We start from the raw sequence: 21,044 nt of genomic DNA on the forward strand, positions 1-21,044 counted from the left end.
TTCCTCTTTCCCAACACCTCGCGGCCGCGCCCCGCAGGCAGATGGGACTGCCCCGCACTAACATGGCCCCGGCCGGACGGCTACGGCTGTGCCCTCGAGCAAAATGGCGCCTCGCCGGCTTCGTCGCCAGTACGCGACACGGAGACGGAAGTGGGCGCTCTGAGGCGCTCGGACCCGCCCACTTGTTTACTTCGTGGCGCGAGCGGAGCCCGGCGCCTGCGCACTGCGGCAGCTCCGCCTCCACGGTCCGCCCCGTGACTTGAACCCTTGTAGTTCAAGTTCAGCTACCCCGTTCTGGAAGGTGGTTTCACCCACTCCTGCTCTAGAGCGCTGAGGGTGCTACCACTGTTTGGCCTCGAGGGGGCCTGTCCTCCCCGGATGTGACAACACACTGACCCGGAATAGGAGGAGGCCGGGCCAGTGGGGCCTCTGCGGCGGCTATGGACGCATCCAGCTACAGGGTAAGCACACGGGGCACATTCCTGCGCTTCTGTCTGTACGACACGCCCCGTCCCGTGGCCCGCCTCCCACTCCGGCGGAGCGAGGGCTCTGAGAACCCGACAGAGACGCAGCAAACGCCGCTTGCCTGTAAATGCGCTGTCACCCTCTCCAAGGTCCAAAGGGTGACCATCTCCCTTAGCCCCGCCCCTTTCGAAGGCGCGCCCGGGGTAGCCACGCCCACCCTCCCTCTCCGCCGGCCCCGCCCCTGCGCGTCTGCTCCGGCGGAGCCCCGCCCTCACCGGTTTCCTTCCCCAGGTGGTGTTTGAGAAGGGGGGCGTGTACCTGCACACCAGCGCCAAGAGGCACCAGGACCCGGGCTCCCTCATCGCGGGCGTCATTCGTGTCGTAGAGAAGGTGGGCCTGGGGGAGCAGGGCTCGGGCGGGTCCCCAGCAGGATGGGGGGACATCTGTAGGAGTATGGGCTGGAGGTCCAGCGTTGGCACTTTAGGGAGGCTGGGGTAGGAGTTAGGAAGAGGGGCGGGACTTTGGAAGACTGAGGGTGGAGACTGCGGAAGAAGTTTGGAAATTGGCTGCGAGAAACTTTGGAGTAGTAAAGGGAGCCCCCTAATCCCTCTTCACTTTCTCAGGACAATGATGTTCTCCTGCACTGGGCTCCTGTAGAGGAAGTGGGAGATTCCACTCAAATCCTCTTCTCCAAAAAGGTAGGCTTCTGTCGCTTCCCACTTCTCCACTCACTGGTTTCTAGGTCTGACCAGAGGAAGGCACTGAGGAACCTAGGTACCAACCCCAAAATGCCCCTGGGGCTCAATATGAGCCTGGCCAAGAACTAGGATCTCTCTGCGCCACCCCCACCCCCATTTCTTCTTTGTGAATTGAAGATAGCCATTCAAGGAAAGAGGCAGGGACCATAAGACTCATGGCTGTGGGGACAGGTACCCTCTCATCTCTTGCTCCTTGGGGGAGCCCAGCTGGTGGATACCGGTTGCTTGAAGGGGTGTAGCATTTCTCTGGCGCAGGACAGGGCTTGACTGAGGATACTCACCCACCTGCTTCCTCCTCCACAGTTCATACATACTTTTTCTCCTTTCTGCCCATCTTCATGAATTGTCACCAGCTGTCACTGCCCTGTCCTCAGCATGGCCTTTGTGCACACCATTTTTTGAGTCTGCCCAGCAGCCTTGGGAGCTGGCAACAAGAGTAGCCACTGGGGACTTTGTGTTATTTTCATATCGATCTATGAGTCAGCTATGTTTTTCCTTTATTGAGACGTAGTTCACATAGCACAAAATCCAATTTTCTAGTAAAGTAAATTTTTTGTGGTGGTGTTTGGGATTGAACCCAGGGCCTTGGGCATGCCAGACAGGCACACTGCACTGAGCCACATTCTGTGCCCCAAAGTAAAACTTTTTTTTTTTTTTTTTTTTTTTTTTTGCGGGTCTGGGGATGGAACCTAGGGGCATTCGACCTCCGAGCTACAGCCCCTGCCCTATTTTTTATTCTTTATTTTTTTTTTGAAACCAGGTCTCGCTGAGTTGCGGAGGGCCTCACTAAGTAGCTGAGGCTGACCGCGAACCGTGATCCTTGGGTCTCAGCCTCCCGAATGCTGGGATGACAAGCGTGCGCCGCCATGCCCGGCAAAGTAAAACATTTTGAAGTGCGTTTACAAGGCCATGCATTCATTGCCACCATTTTTCCCCCAGCATGTGTTATTCCCCCTTCTTGGAAGTCACTCCCCTCTCTACCCTTCTCACAGCCCCTGGTAATTGTGAATCCATTTTCTGTCTCTGGATTTGCCCATTCAGGATGTTTTGTATAAATTAGATTATACACAGTGCCTGTGTATCTTAAGATACTTTTAAGGTCCATCCGTGTTACAAGCATGCATCAGAACTTTATTCCCGTGCTCGCTTCTGTAGTACATATACTAAAATTAGAGATTTCTTTTTTTTTTTTTTTTTTGGTGGTACTGGAGGTTGAACTTAAGAGCATTCTACCTTTGAGCTATACCCTCATATGTTTTATTTTTTTTATTTATTTTTATTTTTGGTGGTACTGGGGTTCCTGGAAGCCCTTCTACCTCCGGGCTACACTCCCAGACCTATTTTATATTTTTGAAACAGGGTCTCATTAAGTTGCTGAGGCTGCCTGTGAACTCACAGTCCTCCTGCCTCAGCCTCCCAAGTACTGGGATTATAGGCATGTCCCACTCCACCACTCTGGGCCATGTTTATTTACTTATTTTTAGTACTGAGGATCGAACCCAGAGGCATTCTACTTTCAAGCTATAATCCACCCTGATTTTATTTTGAAACAGAGACTCACTAGGCTAATGAGAGTCTCACTGAGGTTGTCCTCAAACCTGCTATCCTCCTGTTTCAGCCTCCCAAATACTGGGATTACAAGCATGTGCCACCATGCCCAGTAATGTGTTTAACACATTAAAGAAATTTCCAGAGCAGTAGCACCATTTTACATGTCCACCAGCAATGTAGGAAGGTTCCAGTTTCTCTGTATGCTTGCCAAACATTCAGTTTGGTTTCTCTCTCTCTCTTTTTTTTTTTTTTTTTTTTTTTTTTTTTTTTAGGTACTGGGGATAGAACCCAGGGGCATTCTACCTCTAGGCTAACTAGGCTATACTCCCAGGCTTTTTTTCTATTTTACTTGGAAACAGGGTCCAAGTTGCTGAGAGCCTCACTAAGTAGCTGAGGCTGGCTTTGAACCTGCACAATCCTCCTGTCTCAGCCATCCCAAGCGCTGGGATTACAAACATGCGCTACCACACCTGGCTTTTGTCTCTCTCTTTTGATTCAGCTATGTGATAGGCGTGAGGTGGTATCTTTCCCCCCCTTTGGGATGCTGGGATTGAACCCAGGTTTCATGGGTGCAAGGTGAGCATTCTGCCTGTGAGCTGCAACCCCAGCCTACAAAATGGAATCTGTTGTTGGTTTTGATGTTGGTTTTGATTTGCCTTCCCTGATGAATACTAGCAAGTACATTAAGCAGTGTGATCTCACATGGTCTCCCTGCAGGCACCTTTGAGTAGTATTCCTTCATCCTCCCACACGTGGGGAGACTTGGGGCCAAGACTTGGCTATACGGGTGGCACTGTGCCGTACTTGCCCTTCTCTAGACTTTGTTTCCCTCTGTCCAGTGGGCTGCCTTCTAGTAGGGCCCTGAGGTCAGATCTGGAAACTGAATCCATAGCCACTTACCCTCCTCTTTCCTCCCCCAAGGACTCCAGTGGGGGTGACTCCTGCACCTCGGAGGAGGAACCTACCTTTGACCCAGGCTATGAACCTGACTGGGCCGTCATCAGCACTGTGCGGCCACAGCCTCGTCACTCAGAGCCCACGAGAGGTAGGCCAGCCTGGTGCCCCTGGGGGGGGCAGGTGGGTACACCTTGCCCTCAGTGTTCATGGCTCTGAAGGCTTTGTGGCCCACAGTTAAGATGGCTTCCTGGCACTTTCTGTCCCAGAAGAGGGGAGTGGATTGGCTGTGGGTACCTGTGAGTCCTACCCCTGACAGTTTGCAGGCTGGTGGAAGCCACAGATGTAGACATTCACAGGGTGGTTTGAGCCATCCTGGGGTCTCAGGGTGCTGATTATCTGGAGGAGTTGTCTTACTCCTCTGGTGAGAGGGCAGATCTTATAGGAAGGGTTGGTACCAGAGCTTGCCTCTGAGGGACATTTGGGAGTTTTCTCTCCCAGCAAAGAGAAGCTTGCAAGAGACCTGAGGCAAGCAGTGCTGGGGCCGATTAAAACTCTAATCCCAGCCAGGCATGGTGGTGCCTGCTAGTAATCTGACTCCATGCAAGCCTGAGACACGAGGATCATAGGTTCGCAGCCAGTCTCAGTAATTTAGTGAGGCTCTCAGCAACTTAGCGAGACCCCACTTCAATATAAAAATAAAATAAAATAGGGCTTTACGAGGCATGGTGGTGCATGCTTGTAATTTAGGAGGCTAAGATAGGAGGATTGCAGATTCGCAGCTAGCTTTAAGAATTTTTTTTTTTTTTTGGTGGTGGTACTGAGGATGGAACCCAGGGGCATTCTACCTCCGAGCTAGACTCCCAGCCCTATTTCTTATTATTTTGTAACAAGGTCTCACTAAGTTGCAAAGGGCCTCACTAAGTAGCTGAGACTGTCTGTAAATCACAATCCTCCCATCTCACCCTTCCAAATACTGGGATGACAAGTGTGTACCACCATGTCCACCTATTTCAGTTTTTTTACTTTTATTTTTTTGCCATACTAGGGATGGAATGCAGGGGCATTTTACCTCTGAGCTATACCTCTAGCCCTGTTTTTTATTCTTTATTTTGAAACAGGGTTTCATTGAGTTGCAAAGGGCAACCTGCCATCCTGTTTCAGCCTCTCAAATGCTGGGATTACAAGCATGCGTCACCAACCTGACTTCCCAGCCCTCGTTTTTATTCTTTATTTTGAAACAGGATCTCGCTAAGTTGTGGAGGGCCTCACTGAGTAGCTGAGGCTGGCTTCAAACCTGTAATTCTCCTGTCTCAGCCTCCCAAATACTTGAAGTACAAGCATGCGCCATCATGCCAAGCATATTTTCGGTTTTCTTTTCTTTTTTTCTTGGCACTAGGGATTGAACCCAAGGGCTTTCTACCTCTGAGCTACAACCCTATTCCTAGTCCTATTTTATTTTTATTTTGAAAAATGGTTAGCCGGGCGTGGTGGCGCACGCTTGTAATCCCAGCACTTGGGAGGCTGAGACAGGAGGATCACACAGGTTCGAAGGCAGCCTCAGCTACTTAGTGAGGCTCTCAGCAACTTAGTGAGACCCTGTTTCCAAATAAAGTATAAAAATAGGTCTGGGAGTATAGCCCGGAGGTAGAAAAGCCTCTGGGTTCTACCCACAGTACCGCACAAAAAAAAAAAAAGAAAAAAGAAAAATGGTCTAATTAGGTTGATGAGAGCCTCCCTACTGGCTCAGGCTGTCCTAGAACCTGCAATACTCCTGTCTCAGTCTCCTATGTACTGGGATTACAGGCATGCACCACCACACCCAGCATGTGAGATCCTATCCTGTTTCTTTTTTTTTTTTTTTTCTTTTTCTTTTATTGCAGCACTAGGGGCAGTCAACCTCTGAGCTATACTCCCAGCCCTATTTTTTTCTTCTTTTTCTTTGGTGTGGGGGTGATGGTACTGGGGTTCCTAGAAACACTTCTACCTTCGGGCTACATTCCCAGACCTATTTTATATTTTTACTTGGAAACAGGGTCTCAAACCAGCGCGCTGGCTTTGAACCTGCCGATCCTCCTGTCTCCACCTCCCAAGCGCGGGGATTACAAGCATGCGCCACCACGCCCAGCTTTATTCTTTATTTTGAAACAAGCTCTCACTAAGTTGCAGAGGGCCTCACTTAAGTAGCTGAGGTTGGCCATGAACCTGCGATTTTTTGTCTCAGCCTCCCAAGTACTGGGATTACAAGCGTGCGCCACTATGTCTGGTTCCTGGCCATTTCCCCCCCCAGTTTTACGTCTTAGGAAATGTGGGATTCTGAGGGTTCCCAGAGGCCAGGGTGAAGGGCAGCTTGTGGTGGGGCCTCAGGAGAAGACTGTGCTGATTAAGTGTCCTCAGTGGATCTGCCTGCCTCTCATGCCTTCCTCAATATGGTACTGTTTCTCTAGGTGCAGAGCCCAGCTCCCCCCAGGGCTCCTGGGCCTTCTTCCTGAGTCTGGGAGAGCTCAAGTCCATCCGCCGGTCCAAGCCAGGCCTCAGCTGGGCCTACCTGGTCCTGGTGACCCAGGCTGGCGGCTCCCTGCCTGCCCTGCACTTCCACCGCGGGGGCACCCGAGCCCTGCTCCGTGTTCTCAGCCGCTATCTACTCTTGGCCAGGTAAGCCTTTTCGAGCTGCTGGGCCTCTGACCAGGCCCTGTCCTCCTTCAGCTGCAGTCAGACCCCTCAGGGCTATGAAAGAAGTACAGTTCTGCTGGGTATGGTGGTATGTGCTTGTCATCCTAGTACTTAGGAGGCTGAGACAGGAAGATCTCAGGTTCAAGGAAAACCTCAGCAAGTAGTGAGACTTCCATCAACATAGCAAGGTGCTGTTTCAAAATAAAAATAAAATAGGTTGGGGGTATAGTTTGGAGATAGAATGCCCCTGGGTTCAATCCCTAGTATGACCAAAGAAAAAAACATTTTTTTTTGCTCTTTTCCATCTGAACTTCTGTCATTTTCTCAGGCCCCTGGTAGCCATAGCTTAGCACCCTCAATGGAGAGAGAACATCTTTCCTTACTCTCCAACCTAATCCCCGAGTCAGTCACTCTGGCCCTCAGTGTCCAGTCCTGGGTCACATGGTCTCTGACCTCTCCCTGCAATAACACTCCAGAGATGAAGAATTCCCCAAGGGTAGTTGGGCCATGGCAACTGGAATAGAATGTGTGTGTGGACAGCTCGGGACCCCGGGCGCTCCACCCGGGCATCACCTGTGCATCCCCTCCCACCCCAGCTCCCCACAGGACTCCCGCCTCTACCTCGTCTTCCCTCACGATTCCTCTGCCCTCTCCAACTCCTTCCACCACCTGCAGCTGTTTGACCAGGACAGCTCCAACGTGGTGTCCGTGAGTGGACGTCCTTGGCACTGGGTGGGGAGGCCTGGGGTGGATCCAGAGGGGCAGCCATGACAACTTTTGTCCCTGTCCCCAGCGCTTCCTTCAGGACCCCTACTCCACCACCTTCAGCAGCTTCTCTCGAGTGACCAACTTCTTCCGGGGCGCCTTGCAGCCGCACCTCGAAGGAGCCTCCTCCCCTGACCTTCCTCCACTCCCTGATGATGAGCCTGAGCCTGGCTTCGAGGTCATCTCCTGTGTGAGTATCAAGTGGACCCTCCTGTTGCTTTTTATCTGGGCACGCGATTTTGTTTTCTTGGGCCTGTTTCCTTCTTGGTAACATGAGATCAATAGTGGTACTGCCCTCCCGGGGTTGCATATGGAGTGATTTCAAGGCAGACACATGCAGCTGTGCCAGGCACGGAGCACTCCTGATGGTTGTTGTTTTGGGGTCCTTCCTGCCTGGGGTGGGTGGCTTTGATACTGGCCCAGGGAAGGAGCTGTTGCACTAAGAAGGGCTCTGGGCTGGCTCAGACTGAGATGAAGCTAAAGATGAACCCCGGGCTCGCCTGCACTGTTGCCTGCAGGTGGAACTGGGGCCGAGGCCAGTCGTGGAGCGGACTCCTCCGGTCACAGAGGAGGAGTGGGCCCGCCACATGGGCCCCGAGGGCCGCCTGCAGCAGATCCCTGAGTTAAAGAACCGGATCTTCTCTGGGGTGAGCACCAGTGGGCAGGGGATGGGATGGGGCTGGTGGGTGGCCAGGAGGCCCTGAGCTGCTGAGCTGTCTGCTGCTGTCTGCTCCCAGGGTCTGAGCCCAAGCCTGCGGCGAGAGGCCTGGAAGTTCCTCCTGGGCTACCTCAGCTGGGAGGGCTCAGCTGAGGAGCACAAGGCCCACGTGCGCAAGAAGACGTGAGTGAGAAAATGCCCTGCGTTCTCGGATCTCTCCTGTGACCGCCCCAGTCTCCCAGGCCAACAGCACATCCCTGTGGGCCCACAGAGCGCCTGGCACCTCACAGGACACCAGGGGCAGTAAATAGGCTTATTCCACACACCCTGCTTCTGTCTGAGCCTGCCATGTGCTGGGTACTGTCTTGTGCTCAAGGGTCACGCCAGACCCATCCCACCCGTGTCTCCACTGGTCTTCTCATTCCTGTGCCATACTGTTTTCAAAATCAGATTTGAAGCCGGGCGTGGTGGCGCACGCTTGTAATCCCCACGCTTGGGAGGCTGAGAGAGGAGGATCGCACAGGTTCGAAGCCAGCCTCAGCTACTGAGTGAGGCTCTTAGCAACTTAGTGAGACCCTGTTTCCAAATAAAATATAAAATAGGTCTGGGAGTATAGCCCGGAGGTAGAAAGCCTCTGGGTTCCATCCCCAGTACCACAAAAAAAAAAAAAAAAAAAAATCACAGATTTGCAGTGTGGTGCAAACCCACAGGGCCCATCTCACCATAATCTTCAGAGGTGTCACATCTGCTGTGTCTGACCGCTGGCTGGGCCTTTTCCTCAACACGCTTTGTCCAACAGGGGGCGATAGACCTCCACCCAAAGCCCATGAGGGCGGTCTGAATCCTGAGCCATGGGGGAGGTGGGAGGTGGATCTTAAGGGGTGGTGGCCAGAATGACCAGGCAGCCGGCTGGGCTCTGTGGGGGTGACTGGGATGAGGTGGGCTGTGGTGCTCCAGGTGCTCCATTGGAGAGAAACCTAGCATCTGCCCTTCCTCTCATTCTCAGAGACGAGTATTTCCGCATGAAGCTACAGTGGAAATCAGTGAGCCCTGAGCAGGAGCGGAGGAACACACTCCTGCATGGATACCGCAGTCTCATTGGTGGGTGCGGTGGGTGGGTGGGGGCTGGGAAACTGGAAGCAGCAGGGAGGGCCGGGGCAGGGATGAGATTTGGGGAGGGCGATGAGGATGAGCAGAGGTGGGAATGGGCAGGGGGAGACGAGCCAAGGCCAGGTAGGTGGTAGGGACAAGACCTTGGGATCAACTGTCAGCTCTCACTGGAAGACCACAAGTGATTTTATCTCTCTTGGGTCTGTTTCCCCACTAACTGAAAGATACGGTGCTGTGAAGCCCAGGGCCTCGAAGCAGGAGAGTTAGTGGTGTTTGGAACCCGCCCCACTCTCACCCTGACCTTTCTTTCGTCTGCATCCTGCACTGGTCCCGCAGAGAGAGACGTTAGCCGCACTGACAGGACCAACAAATTCTACGAGGGCCCTGAGAACCCTGGGCTGGGCCTGCTGAACGACATCCTCCTCACGTACTGCATGTACCACTTCGACCTTGGTGCGGATGGTCAGGGAAGGCGGGGGCGGGGCGCCCAGGGTGCTGAGGATCTGGACCCTGACCCCGTGTCCTTCCAGGCTACGTCCAGGGCATGAGTGACCTTCTTTCCCCGATCCTCTACGTCATTCAGAACGAGGTGGATGCCTTCTGGTGTTTTTGTGGTTTCATGGAGCTCGTGGTGAGGCTGGGGGCACAGACAGAAAACACCTCTGGAAGAATTGGGGCTCCCAGCTGCTCATGTGCTGCCTCCTCTTTCTCCCCCCGCAGCATGGGAACTTTGAGGAGAGTCAGGAGACCATGAAGCGGCAGCTCGGGCAACTCCTGCTGCTCCTGAGGGTGTTGGACCAGCCGCTCTGTGACTTCCTGGGTATGTCTCTAGGGCTGGTGGGTGGGTGGGCAAGGAGCAACAGGGCCACAAACCTTGCTAGAGGTTTTGTTCGTAGCCACAGGAGGAGTCTAGGACTTTTTTTTTTTTTTTTTTTTTTGGTACTGGGGATGGAACCCAGGAGCATTCTACCTCTAAGCTGCCTGGTTTTTTTTTGGGGGGGGGGTGGTACTCGGGTGGAACCCAAAGGCTTTCTATCTCCGGGCTATACTCCCAGACCCATTTTATATTTTATTTGGAAACAGGGTCTCACTAAGTTGCTGAGAGCCTCACTAAGTACCTGAGGCTGGCTTCGAACCTGTGCGATCCTCCTGTCTCAGCCTCCCAAGCGCAGGGATTACAAGCGTGTGCCACCACGCCCGGCTATAAGCTGCCTATTTTTTAATCTTTATTTTGAAAGAGGGTCTCACTGAGTTGCAAAGGGCCTCACTAAATATTAGCTGAGGCTGTCTGCGAATCCGGATCCTCCTGTCTGAGCCTCCCAAATGCTGGGATTACAAGTGTGTGCCACTACACCTGGGTTGGAGTCTAGGAAATTTGTCTTTATCTGAACAAGAGAAACATCTGTGTAACCCAGAACTGAAAGCTGTGAGTAAGGGCTGAATAGCAGTTGCCTGGGACTTTCAGAAATGAGCCAGGTGGAGGTCCTGCTATTTCTCTCTCCACAAAGCTTCTGCTCTCCTTGGGCCAGGATCAGAAATGGGTGCTCTGGCCCTGAAGCTGTTACCTTATGGCTGGAAGCTTTTTCTTCATTACTTGTTCAGTGTAAAAAAAAATGCTGGAAGCTGGGCCTAGTGGCACATACCATGTTCCCAGTACTTTGGAGGCTAAGAAAGGAGGACTGCAGTTTCCCAGCCCGTCTCAGCTATTTAGTGAGGCCCTCCACAACTTAGTGAGACCCTGTTTCAAAGTAAAGAATAAAAAAATAGGGCTAGGGGTGTAGCTCAGAGGTAGAATGACCCGAGTTCAATCCCCAGTTTCCCCAAATAAATAAAAATAACCAGACGTGGTGGTGCACGTTTGTAATCCCAGAATTTAGGAGGCTGAGAAAGGAGGATAACAGGTTCGCAGCCAACTTCAGCTACTTAGTGAGACCCTTTGCAACTCAGTGAGACCCTGTTTCAAAATAAAGAACAATAACAAAACAAAAAAAAAAAGGGGGGGATGGGAGTATAGCTCGGAGGTAGAATGCCCCTGAGTTCAATCCCCAGTACTGCAATAAATAAACAAATAATAACAAAACAAAAATAAAATAGGTCTGGATGTGGTGACCTATGCTTATAATCCAGTATTTGGGAGGCTGAGATAGGAGGATTGCAGATTCACAGCTAACCTCAGCAATTTAGTGAGGCCATCTGCAACTTTGTGAGATCCTGTTTCAAAGTAGAAGAATAAAATAGGTCTGGGGGTGCAGCTTAGAGGTAGAATGCCCCTGGGTTTCATCCCTACTACCACAAAAAAATTACAAAATAATTGGGTGTGGTGTCACATACTTGTAATCCCAGTTGGGAATTGGCAGACAGCCTCAGCTACTTAGTGAGGCTCTCATCAACTTTGGCCATGTTTCCAAATAAAATATAAAATAGGTCTGGGAGTGTAGCCTGGAGGTAGTTGAAAGCCTCTGGGTTCCATCCCAGCACCACTAAATAAATAAATAAATAAATGATGCTGGGTGTGGTGGCGCACACTTATAATCCCAGCATTTGGGAGGCTGAGACAGGAGGATCATGATTTGTGGACAGCTTCAGCTACTTAAGCCCTTTGCAACTCAGTGAGACCCTGTTTCAAAATAAAGAATAAAGCCGGGCGTGGTGGTGCATGCTTGTAATCCCAGCATTTGGGAGGCTGAGACCCAAGAAAAGCGGTTTGCAGACAGCCTCAGCTACTTCGGTCCTTTGCAGCTCAGTGAGACCTGGTTTCAAAATAAAGAATAAAAATAGGGCAGGGGGTATAGCTCGGAGGCCAAATGCCCCTGGGTTCAATCCCCAGACCCATTAAAAAAAAATAAAGAATAAAAAATAAAATAGGATTGGGGGCATATCTCAGAGGTAGAATGTCCCTAGTTTTGCCAGGTGTGGTAGCTCGCGCTTGGGAGGCGGAGACAGGAGGATCGCGCAGGTTCGAAGCCAGCCGTGCTGGCTTAAGAGACCCTGTTTCCAAATAAAAATATAAAAAAATAGGTCTGGGAGTGTAGCCCGGAGGTAGAAGGGTTACATCCCCAGTACCACCAAAAAAAAAAAAAAAAAAAAAAATTATGTCCCTAGTTTTCCATTCCTAGTACTGCAAAAAATAAAAAGTAGGGCTAGGGGTGTATAGCTTGGAGGTAGAATGCCCCTAAGTTCAACCCCCAGTAACACACACACACACACACACACACACACACATTAGGGCTGGGGCGTAGCTTGGTGGTAGGATGCTCCTGTGTTCAATTCCCAACATCACACACACAAATAGGGCTAGGGTGTAGCACCAAGGTAGAACAACCCTGGGTTCAAGCCCCAGTATTGGGGGGAAAAAGAAAAAAAGGTTACTTTTCAAAAGGACTGTATCCAGGGGGGACAGCACCTACTTTTACAGCTCAGTATCACACCACCTGACATTCTGGCCAGCAGCATATCTGGGGGGGCCAGTGTCCTCAGACCTCACCGGCATTGGGGGCTGAGATTCCATTTCCCTTGGGTGTGCTGGCCTTTGCACATTCCTGCCGAGTCCGAGTGGAAGGTGTGAAGATGGTGGCAGTCAGCCTAGGGAACTCCAGGTGTGCACCTCCGGTGCTGGGGGAGTTTGCTCTTTGTGGGCACCAGCTGTGGGTGAGGCTGACACATGGTCTGTTCTTCCCCAGATTCCCAGGACTCCGGCTCCCTCTGCTTCTGCTTCCGGTGGCTGCTCATCTGGTTCAAAAGAGAATTCCCTTTCCCAGATGTCCTGCGGCTATGGGAGGTGGGCCAGCCAATTTGGGTGGGAGGGCTGAAGAGGAAGGAGAAGTGGGAGGGGCTGGGAGGTTGGAGGGAGATTGGCTGATGTAGGTGAGGCAGACCTGAGTTGGGAGCTCAGGCAGAGATGACTCCCGACACCTCCAGGTGCTGTGGACGGGGCTCCCTGGCCCCAATCTGCACCTGCTAGTGGCCTGCGCCATCCTGGACATGGAGCGGGACACCCTCATGCTGTCTGGCTTTGGCTCCAACGAGATCCTGAAGGTGAGGGCTCTCCTGCCCTCTCCAACTTGGAGATGGGGTCTGGCCACATCTGTGCTTGGGTACCTATGGGAGCAGGTGCTCCAAGTGGGACCCTTGAATGGATAGTTAGCAGTCAGCATCATGGGGTTGGGATCGTTTCCTCCCCCTCCCCATCTTATGCCTGGTTCCCAGCAATACTCACAGCAGGTGAGTGAGGATTTGCCCCTTCCCTTTCTTGAATCCCACTGTTTGGAGAGCAGTGAGCACTCACATGATTACCAGGCCTGAGGAGCTGGACTCTGAGCCCCCAGCTTTACCCCTGAAGGGGTCATCCCTGTCTTCCCTACTCTGCATCCCCGCACCAGGCAGGCCGAGTAGACACGGGCGGGCGGGGTGGTGCGCCGAGCGGCAGGCCTCACCCACCTCTCCTGCAGCATATCAACGAGCTGACCATGAAGCTGAGCGTGGAAGACGTGCTGACGCGGGCCGAGGCCCTCTACCGCCAGCTGACGGCCTGCCGGGTGAGTCCAGGTCCCCCACAGCCGCCCGGCCCTCCCTGGTGCCCTCTCATTTCCCCGCCTTCCTCTCCCAGGAGCTGCCGCACAACGTGCAGGAGGTCCTAGGTCTGGCGTCGCCCGCAGAGCCCCGCAGCCCTTCGTCCCCGGCCTCCCCTCTGCCGCTTTCGCCCACCCGGACCCCACCAGCCCCACCGCCCGCTGCAGACCCAGCCCCGCAGCCCGACAGCAGCCTGGAGATCCTGCCAGAGGAGGAGGACTCCTAAGCCTCTGGCACCGGCACTTTATCCCTCCCCTTTCGGGGCTGGAGGAGGGGCCGTGATGGGGGCAGCTCTGGGCCTATCCCCTGATCAGCTGGTTGCTTTAAACTGACAGTTTGCGCCTCGGCCAGCAGCATTGGCTCCCGCCCGAATGGTGAGGGAGCCCTGTTTGCGGTCCTGGGTGCCAGCACAAGCCTGACCACAGGACCCACCCCGCCCAGGGACGCAAGCCCCTGGGGGGATGTGCCCGTGGCTTTCCAGCTTGCGGGATTTGGGGCTTTTGGAGTGAAAGTGGGGCACTCAGGTGTGGGAGAGCAGTACTCTCTGGGACCCTGCCTACCAGCTGTTGCTTATGTGAAGAAATAAACAACTGTTGTTTAACCCTCTGGAGTCAGTTTTCTGTTAATTGTATCAAGTCCCCGTCTGCATCAGCCTCATGTCGAGGAACCAAAAGGCGCACTGACTATCACCCACCAATAGTGCAGTGTCCACCCTGTCCCCCTTACTCCCAAGGAATCCCTGTACAGGAAGAGGCCAGGAAAAGCTTCTTCCGAGGTTACAGGATAGGCAGCATCCCTTCTGACTAGGGAGGGCTAGTGTCGCTGGTCCTGGCGAACAGGGGAAGGGACTGAGTCAGGGAGGGGCTGGACCACTTGGCTTTTTCCAAAAATACTTTAATTCAAGGGCTTTTGTGTGGTGTGCTCAAAAGGTAAGTGCCGGGCTGGAGGGCGCTTGGCCTCTGCCTGCGCCTCTCTGCACGGGGCTTGGGTGGCCTCCTGCTCCTCCCGGGTACCCTCCTCGTACAAATACCCCAGCTCCACCACTGGGCTGCCCTCCCCGGGCACATGCTCCTGCCCCTCCCTGCCGGCCTCCTCGAATGCCTGTCCCTGCCCCTCGCGGCTGGCCTCCTGGTGCCCTTGCCACTCCCTGGTGTTGATCCTTATGGCTGCCCTCAGCGCCGACTTGATGGCCGTCTCCACCCAGCCGTGCGGGTGGGCCGTGTGCTCGCCTGCGAAGTAAATGCGACCGTAGGGGACCGCCCAGTTGTAGTCCTGCCCTTCTCCCTCGCTCGTGCTCCAGAGAAACGGCGGCTGCACCACGAAGCCACCCTGGCTGTGCGGGTCATCGGCCCAGCGCTTCACCACGCCGGTGCCGTCCCACAGGCGGTACACGAGCGGCCCGTGCAGCGCCGCCACGTCGTTGAGCGCCAAGCGCAGCGCCTCCTTCTGGCTGAGGCCGGCGAACGCGGCCGCGGCGTCCGACCACGTGTAGGAGGCCAGCAGCAGCGCGCCCTCGCCGGGCGCCGGGTAGAATATCTGCCGCGACGGGCGGTCGGTGTTGGAGTGGCCGCCCTCGATGTGCTCGTCGTGCCAGAAGGGCCGGCGGAAGCTTAGGTACACCTTGGTGGCCGGCACGTAGTGCAGGTCGCGCAGCGCCTCCTGCCGTTTGCGCGACAGCGGCGGCGAGAAGGTGATGCGCTGCAAGGCGGGCCCGCTGGCGGTCAGCAGCACCACGTCGGCGGTCAGCGCCCTCAGCCGCCGCGACTCGTGCGAGGTCGCGATGTGCACCCGCACGTCGTGCCTGCCCTGAGTCATCGCCACGACCGGCGCGTTCAGCAGCACGGGGCCCGACAGCGAGCTCAGCAAGGCGCGCGGCAGCAGGTCCCAGCCGCCCACGATGCGGCTGTACCTGCGGGCGGGCGGGCGGGGCAAGCCGGTTTTGATCAGCCCGGCGTCCCTGTGGCCCCGCCCCTCCGCGAAAGCCACGCCCACCACCCCACCCGCACCAACCATCCGGTCTGCTCCTGAGGTCCCTAAGAGGCCTGCAGAGTACAAGATCCGGGAACACCACCTCTTTCTGGGTCACGCCCTTTCCTAGGAACTTTTTTTTTTTTTTTTTTTTTGTATTTAAGACGAACCAGGGACATTAGATCCCCAAGCTACATTTCCAACCCTTTTTAATTTTTGTGTGAAAATAGTGTCTCGCTAAATTGTTGAGGCTGAGCCCGGCGTGGTGGCGCACGCTTGTAATCCCCGCGCTTGGGAGGCTGGGACAGGAGGATCGCAAGGGTTCGAAGCCAGCCTCAGCTATTTAGTGAGGCTCTCAGCAACTTAGACCGTTTCCAAATAAAATATAAAAAAGGTCTGGGAGTATGGCCCGGAGGTAGAAAGCCTCTGGGTTCCACCCTCAGTACCACCAAAAAAAAACAACAAAAAATTGTTGAGGCTGGCCTTGAACCTGCAAGCTTTCTGGCAATTTTTTTCACCAGATTTTCTGGAGGGCCTCAAATAACGGGTCGAGCATGGGCCAACCAGAGAGCCACCTCCAATGATTTTAGCCCCCTCCCTTACCCCTGAGGCTGCGCCCTTCGTGCCCAACTCCGTCCACACCCACTGGGGGGCGCCCACTCCCCGCCCTGGCCCAAGGGTCCTGTCTCTCACTGTTGCTGGTCGCTGAGGCAGCTGTGGGCCCTCAAGGCCTCGGAGAAGCTGAGATAGAAGAAGCCGTCCTTGGACATCACGTCTCCCAGAAGCTGCACGGCCGGCTGGCTCAGGTTGCCCTCGCCTAAGAGATATTCCTGCCAGGCAGGTGCAAGCCCAAGTCAGGGCCCAGGCAGGCTGCACCTGACAGCTCTGTCCCCACATGAGGGCCCCTCCCTGGCGGGGCCTCCTGGTGCTTTGACCTGGACCTTAGTGATCCGGTCTGGTGCCTTCTCTTGTGACACATGAGGGAAACAGGCGTCCAGAAAGGAGGCATCTTTCAACCCCAGGAACCAGGCAGGGAGGCGAGACAGGACTGAGCCCGCCGGGGAAAGCCCCAGGTGCACACACTTTGTCTCTTAGACAGCAAAGTGGAGGCTCGCACTCACCAAGAGCGTGTGCCTTTCAAACTTCTTCATTGCCTTTTTGCAGCCCAGTTCCTTGACATCTGTGAGGGCCTGTTGTGGAACAAGCAGATAGCACCCGGCCCCAAAGGACAGGTCTTCATATTTCTGCCCACAGAACTGGGCTGGGCATCTACTGCTCCCTGCCAAGCCCTACACCTGTGAACCTGTGATCTTCCTGTCTTAGCCTTCCAAGTACTGGGCTTACAAGCGTGTGTCACCACACCTGGCTCCCCAGTCCTTTTTTAAAATCTAATTTATTTATTTATTTATTGGTGGTACTAGGGTTCCTGGAAGCCCTTCTACCTCTGGGCTACACTCCCAGACCTATTTTATATTTTATTTGGAAACAGGGTCTCTTAAGCCAGCGAGGCTGACTACGAACCTGAGCGATCCTCCTGTCTCTGCCTCCCAAGCATGGGGATTACAAGCATGCGCCACCATGCCCGGCTTTATTGAGACATGATCTCAACTAGGGCCTTGCTAAACTGCTGAGGCTGGCCTTGAACCTGCAATTCTCCAGACTTAGCCCAGGATTGCGGTACTGGGATCACAGGCATGCGTCACCACGCCCAGTTGGTGGATAAACTTTTAAGTCAAACGTGTAAGAAGGTGAGGTGGTCCAGAACTGCAGTGACCAGGGGAAGAAGAGACCAGAAGCCCGGGAATCGCAGTACTCATGGGGAAGATAAAGGCTGAGGAGTCAGAGGCTGGAGCCCGAGGGAGGACCTAGAAGGTGGGGCACTGGAGGCCAGGGGCTGGAGGAGGAGGCAGGCAGCACCTACCCTGTTGAGAGCCATCTGGTAGATGTCTTCTGGGGAATGGCCCTTCTCCCTGGGGCGCAGTCTGTAGCCCAGCTTCTCGGGCATCTTCTCCACCACGTAGTTCCGCAGCTTTACATCGTTCACCTCTGTCCATGTGTTCTCGTCGTACTGGATGAATTTTGTCAGGTTGAGGCCCAGGCTCTTGCAGAGCTTGTGGACAATCCTGAGGGTGCAGGAGAGGCCGGGTGAGGCCTGGGCCTGGGGAGGAGGAGGTGACCGCTGCTTTGAGTGTGGGTTGGTCAAGGGAAGCAGGATGGTTGTGAGGATGGGACCCGATTTGGGGTTATCAGAGCAGGGGACTGAGATGAAATGGGAACAAGGTTGGAAGGCTAAGGAGCACCAGGATGGAGAATGGGTCTGGAGCAGGGCTTGGCTGTAACTGGGTATGAAGTTGGAGCTCAGATTTGATTTAGGGATGAAGGTTTGAGATGAAGAAAGGGCCAGGGTCAGTGGTCATGCTGGGGCTCTTAGAATACTGAGGGAGGCAGAACTGGAGGCCTGGAGTGGATGTGACTTGGGCTTGGACAGGACTAGCTGGAGGCTCTGGCTAGAGGAGGTGGTGTGAGCACTGGGGCAGGTGCCATGGCAGAGCTGGTGTGTGAATTAGGTGAAGGGTAGAGTTAGAGGTTGGGTCAAGACCAGACTTGTCCTAGGGGTCTAGGTTTGGCAGTCAGACACTGGAATGGGAGACTGGGGTATAAGTTCAGTGGTGGGGCCTTTGCCTAGTATGTGCAAGGCCCTGGGATCAATCTTTAGCAACACACACACACACACACACACACACACACACACACACACGACTGCTGGAGCATGGCACTGGAGCAGGGATCAAGCCGGGGTCTAGGTGAATCTGGGCATATAGGTGGGGCAGGGGGTGGGCAGGCTGGGCCTCACCTGTGGGAGATAGGCATGCGCATGGCTCCCAGCTCCCCAGACCAGCCTGTCTTCAGGTCCCGGAAGGTGAAGATGCGGCCTCCAATCCTGTTACTTGCCTCCAGGATGGTGACCTAAGGGATACGGGCAAGCTCTTCTCACTGGCCCCCACCTATGCCAGACCTTCCTACATCCCAGCAGGATCTAATTCTTTTTTTTTCTTTTTCTTTTTCTTTTTTTTTTTTTTTTTTTTTTGCTGTAGTGGGAACAGAACCCAGGGGCATTCTACCTCCAAGCTACACCCCCAGCTCTATTTTTTTAATCTTTAATTTGAAACAGGGTGTCACTGAGTTGCAAAGTGTCTCACTAAGTAGCTGAGGCTGTCTGCGAACCACAATCCTCCTGTATCAGCCTCCTAAATGCTGGGGTTATAAGCGTGCGCCACATGTGTGGTTCTATCTATTTGTTTGTTTGTTTGTTTGTTTGTTTGTTTGTACTGGGGAATTGAATTCAGGGACATTCTACCTCTGAGCTATACCTCTAACCCTTTATTTTTTGTTGGTCCTGAGGATGGAACACAGGGTACGTCTACACTCCCCTGACCTATTTTATTATTATTTTTCCTTTTTTTGTGTGTGGTGCTGGAGATTGAACCCAGGGGCATTTTACCTCCAAGCTACAACCCCAGCCCTATTTTTTATTTTGCAACAGGGTATTACTAAGTTGCAGAGGGTCTAAGTAGCTGAGGCTGGCCAGGAACCTGGATCCTCCTGGCTCATTTCTTTTCTTTTCTTTTTTTCTTTTCTTTTTTTTTCAGGTCTTGGGATGGATCCCAGGGGCATTTGACCTCCGAGCTACACCTCCTGCCCTATTTTTTATCCTTTATTTTGAAACCGGGTCTCACTGAGTTGCAGAGGGCCTCACTAAGTAGTGGGGGCTGTCTGCACACCGCGATCCTCCGATCTCAGCCTCCCAAATGCTGGGATTACAAGTGTGCGCCACCATGCCCGGCTTTCATTTTTTTCCTTATTTATAAGTTGCTGAAGCACAGTGTGGTGGCACACATTTGTAATCCCAGCGCTTGGGAGGCTGAGACAGGAGGATACCACAGGTTCGAAGCCAGCTTCAGCTACTTAGTGAGGCTCTCAGCAACTTAGTGAAATCTGTTTCCAAATAAAATATAAAATAGGTCTGGGAGTATAGTCCAGAGGTAGAAAAGCCTCTGGATTCCACCCCCAGTAACACACACACACACACACACACACACACACACACACACACACACACACACTCTCTCTCTCTCTCTCTCTCTCTCTGTGTATATACATATATATATATGTATATATATATGTATATATATATATATATATATATTTGCTAAGACTGGCTTTGAACCTGCGATCCTCCTGTCTCAGCCTCCCAACTATTAGGATTAGAAGCGTATGCTACCACGCCCAGCCTCCAGCCCTATTTTTTATTCTTTATTTTGAGTTGCAAAGGGCCTCACTAAGTAGCTGAGGCTGGTCATGAACTGTGATCCTCCTGTCTCAGCCTCCCAAATACTGGATTACAAGCATGCACCACCACGCTGGTACCCAGCTTACTTTTTTGTTTTGAAACAAACAAAAAACAAAGGGTCTTGCTAGGTTGCTAAGATTCTCACTAAGTTGCTGAGGCTGGTCTTGAGCCTGTAATCCTCCTCTCAGCCTCCCAAATTCTTGGGATTACAGTGTGCACCACCATGCCCAGCTAGGATTTCTTTCTTTGTACTGGGAGGGGCTGATAGGAGAACAAAAAGGCATTTCCAGACTGCAGCAGGAAGGCCACTGGCTGGGTTGCAGAGGGGCTTCCCAGATCAGGGAAGGAGTGGGGTGATTTCCCATGTGCAGAAGCCCCTGAGCTGACCTATTCTCATTCTTGGATTTCAGTGGGTAGTGGCTTGACTTTAGGGGCACTTCCTCCTGGTGGTGTTTCTACCTCCACCAGCACAAAGTCCAGGTTTGCTCCCACTTGACATTTAGAGTGAGTGGGACTTCCCTACAGGATGAGAGGGGGAGTTAGCACACAGGTTTCAGAAGAAAGGATAGCTTTCTCACCACCTCAGTCCCCTCGAACAGGCCTCACCCACCCCTGACTCCTGGGCAGACTGTAAGTAGCTCTTCTTACCTTGTGTCCAGCATCACTGAGCACCTTGGCGGCCACTAGCCCAGCCACGCCAGCGCCCACCACGATCACCTTCTGGGGCTTCGAGGTCCTGTTGAGGCCCAAGGTCACCACCTTGAGCAGCTGCTCGTAGTCAGGATCGTGCAAGCATTTCTCAAAGGGGTCCTGGCTGGAGGCCGCCTTCCAGTCCAGGGAGGCTGCCAGGCTGAGGAGGACAGGGGCGAGGGCGAGGAGGCGCAGGGCTAGGGGAGGGAGGACAGATCAGTGCACAGGTGGTGTGGGGGTAGGACTCTGCCCTGGTCCCAGAGCCCCCTCCCCTGCTCACTCACCCAGCTGGGCCATGACTCTCCGGTGACAGATGGTGTCTGGGGTGGGGGAGAAGCAAGGGCCACTGTGACCAGGACCTGTGCCCCCCATCCTGCCTGTCTCTATAGCCACCTTTCTCTCTGGGCAGGTGTCCCCTAACCTGTTCCTCCAAAGTCTGGACACTGCTTCCCTCCCCACCTGTCTCTGCCCTCACCTGGACCTGGCTACCCAGCCCTTTCTCTTTCTCTCACCACCTCCCCATCCAACAGCCTCTGCCCCCACCCCCACCAGTCCTGGTCTCTGCAGGATCCTATCTGTCCCCTGTCACTGG

At 53.7% G+C, this 21,044-nt stretch overlaps 2 protein-coding genes across 2 annotated transcripts; one reads left to right on the top strand and one right to left on the bottom strand.

Moving 5' to 3' along the window:
• Positions 1-440: 440 nt before the first annotated feature.
• On the top strand, positions 441-13,669 carry TBC1D17 (TBC1 domain family member 17; the record flags this gene model as incomplete). The annotated part of the gene is made up of 17 exons (XM_080703681.1): positions 441-461; positions 757-855; positions 1,089-1,163; positions 3,711-3,819; positions 6,116-6,323; positions 6,938-7,049; positions 7,135-7,296; positions 7,625-7,753; positions 7,844-7,947; positions 8,771-8,865; positions 9,211-9,327; positions 9,405-9,505; positions 9,595-9,694; positions 12,555-12,652; positions 12,793-12,909; positions 13,323-13,409; positions 13,481-13,669. 17 exons carry the CDS (start codon positions 441-443, stop codon positions 13,667-13,669), a joined length of 1,923 nt encoding a protein of 640 aa, XP_080559807.1.
• Positions 13,670-14,337: 668 nt separating this feature from the next.
• Positions 14,338-20,824, bottom strand: IL4I1 (interleukin 4 induced 1; the record flags this gene model as incomplete). Its single annotated transcript, XM_080703682.1, has 7 exons — positions 14,338-15,352; positions 16,105-16,241; positions 16,533-16,601; positions 17,333-17,534; positions 18,266-18,378; positions 20,411-20,652; positions 20,737-20,824. 7 exons carry the CDS (start codon positions 20,822-20,824, stop codon positions 14,338-14,340), a joined length of 1,866 nt encoding a protein of 621 aa, XP_080559808.1.
• Positions 20,825-21,044: the final 220 nt, after the last annotated feature.

The sequence above is a fragment of the Muscardinus avellanarius genome (assembly GCF_963383645.1).
Source record: "Muscardinus avellanarius genome assembly, chromosome: 10".
Taxonomy (NCBI): Eukaryota; Metazoa; Chordata; class Mammalia; order Rodentia; family Gliridae; genus Muscardinus; species Muscardinus avellanarius.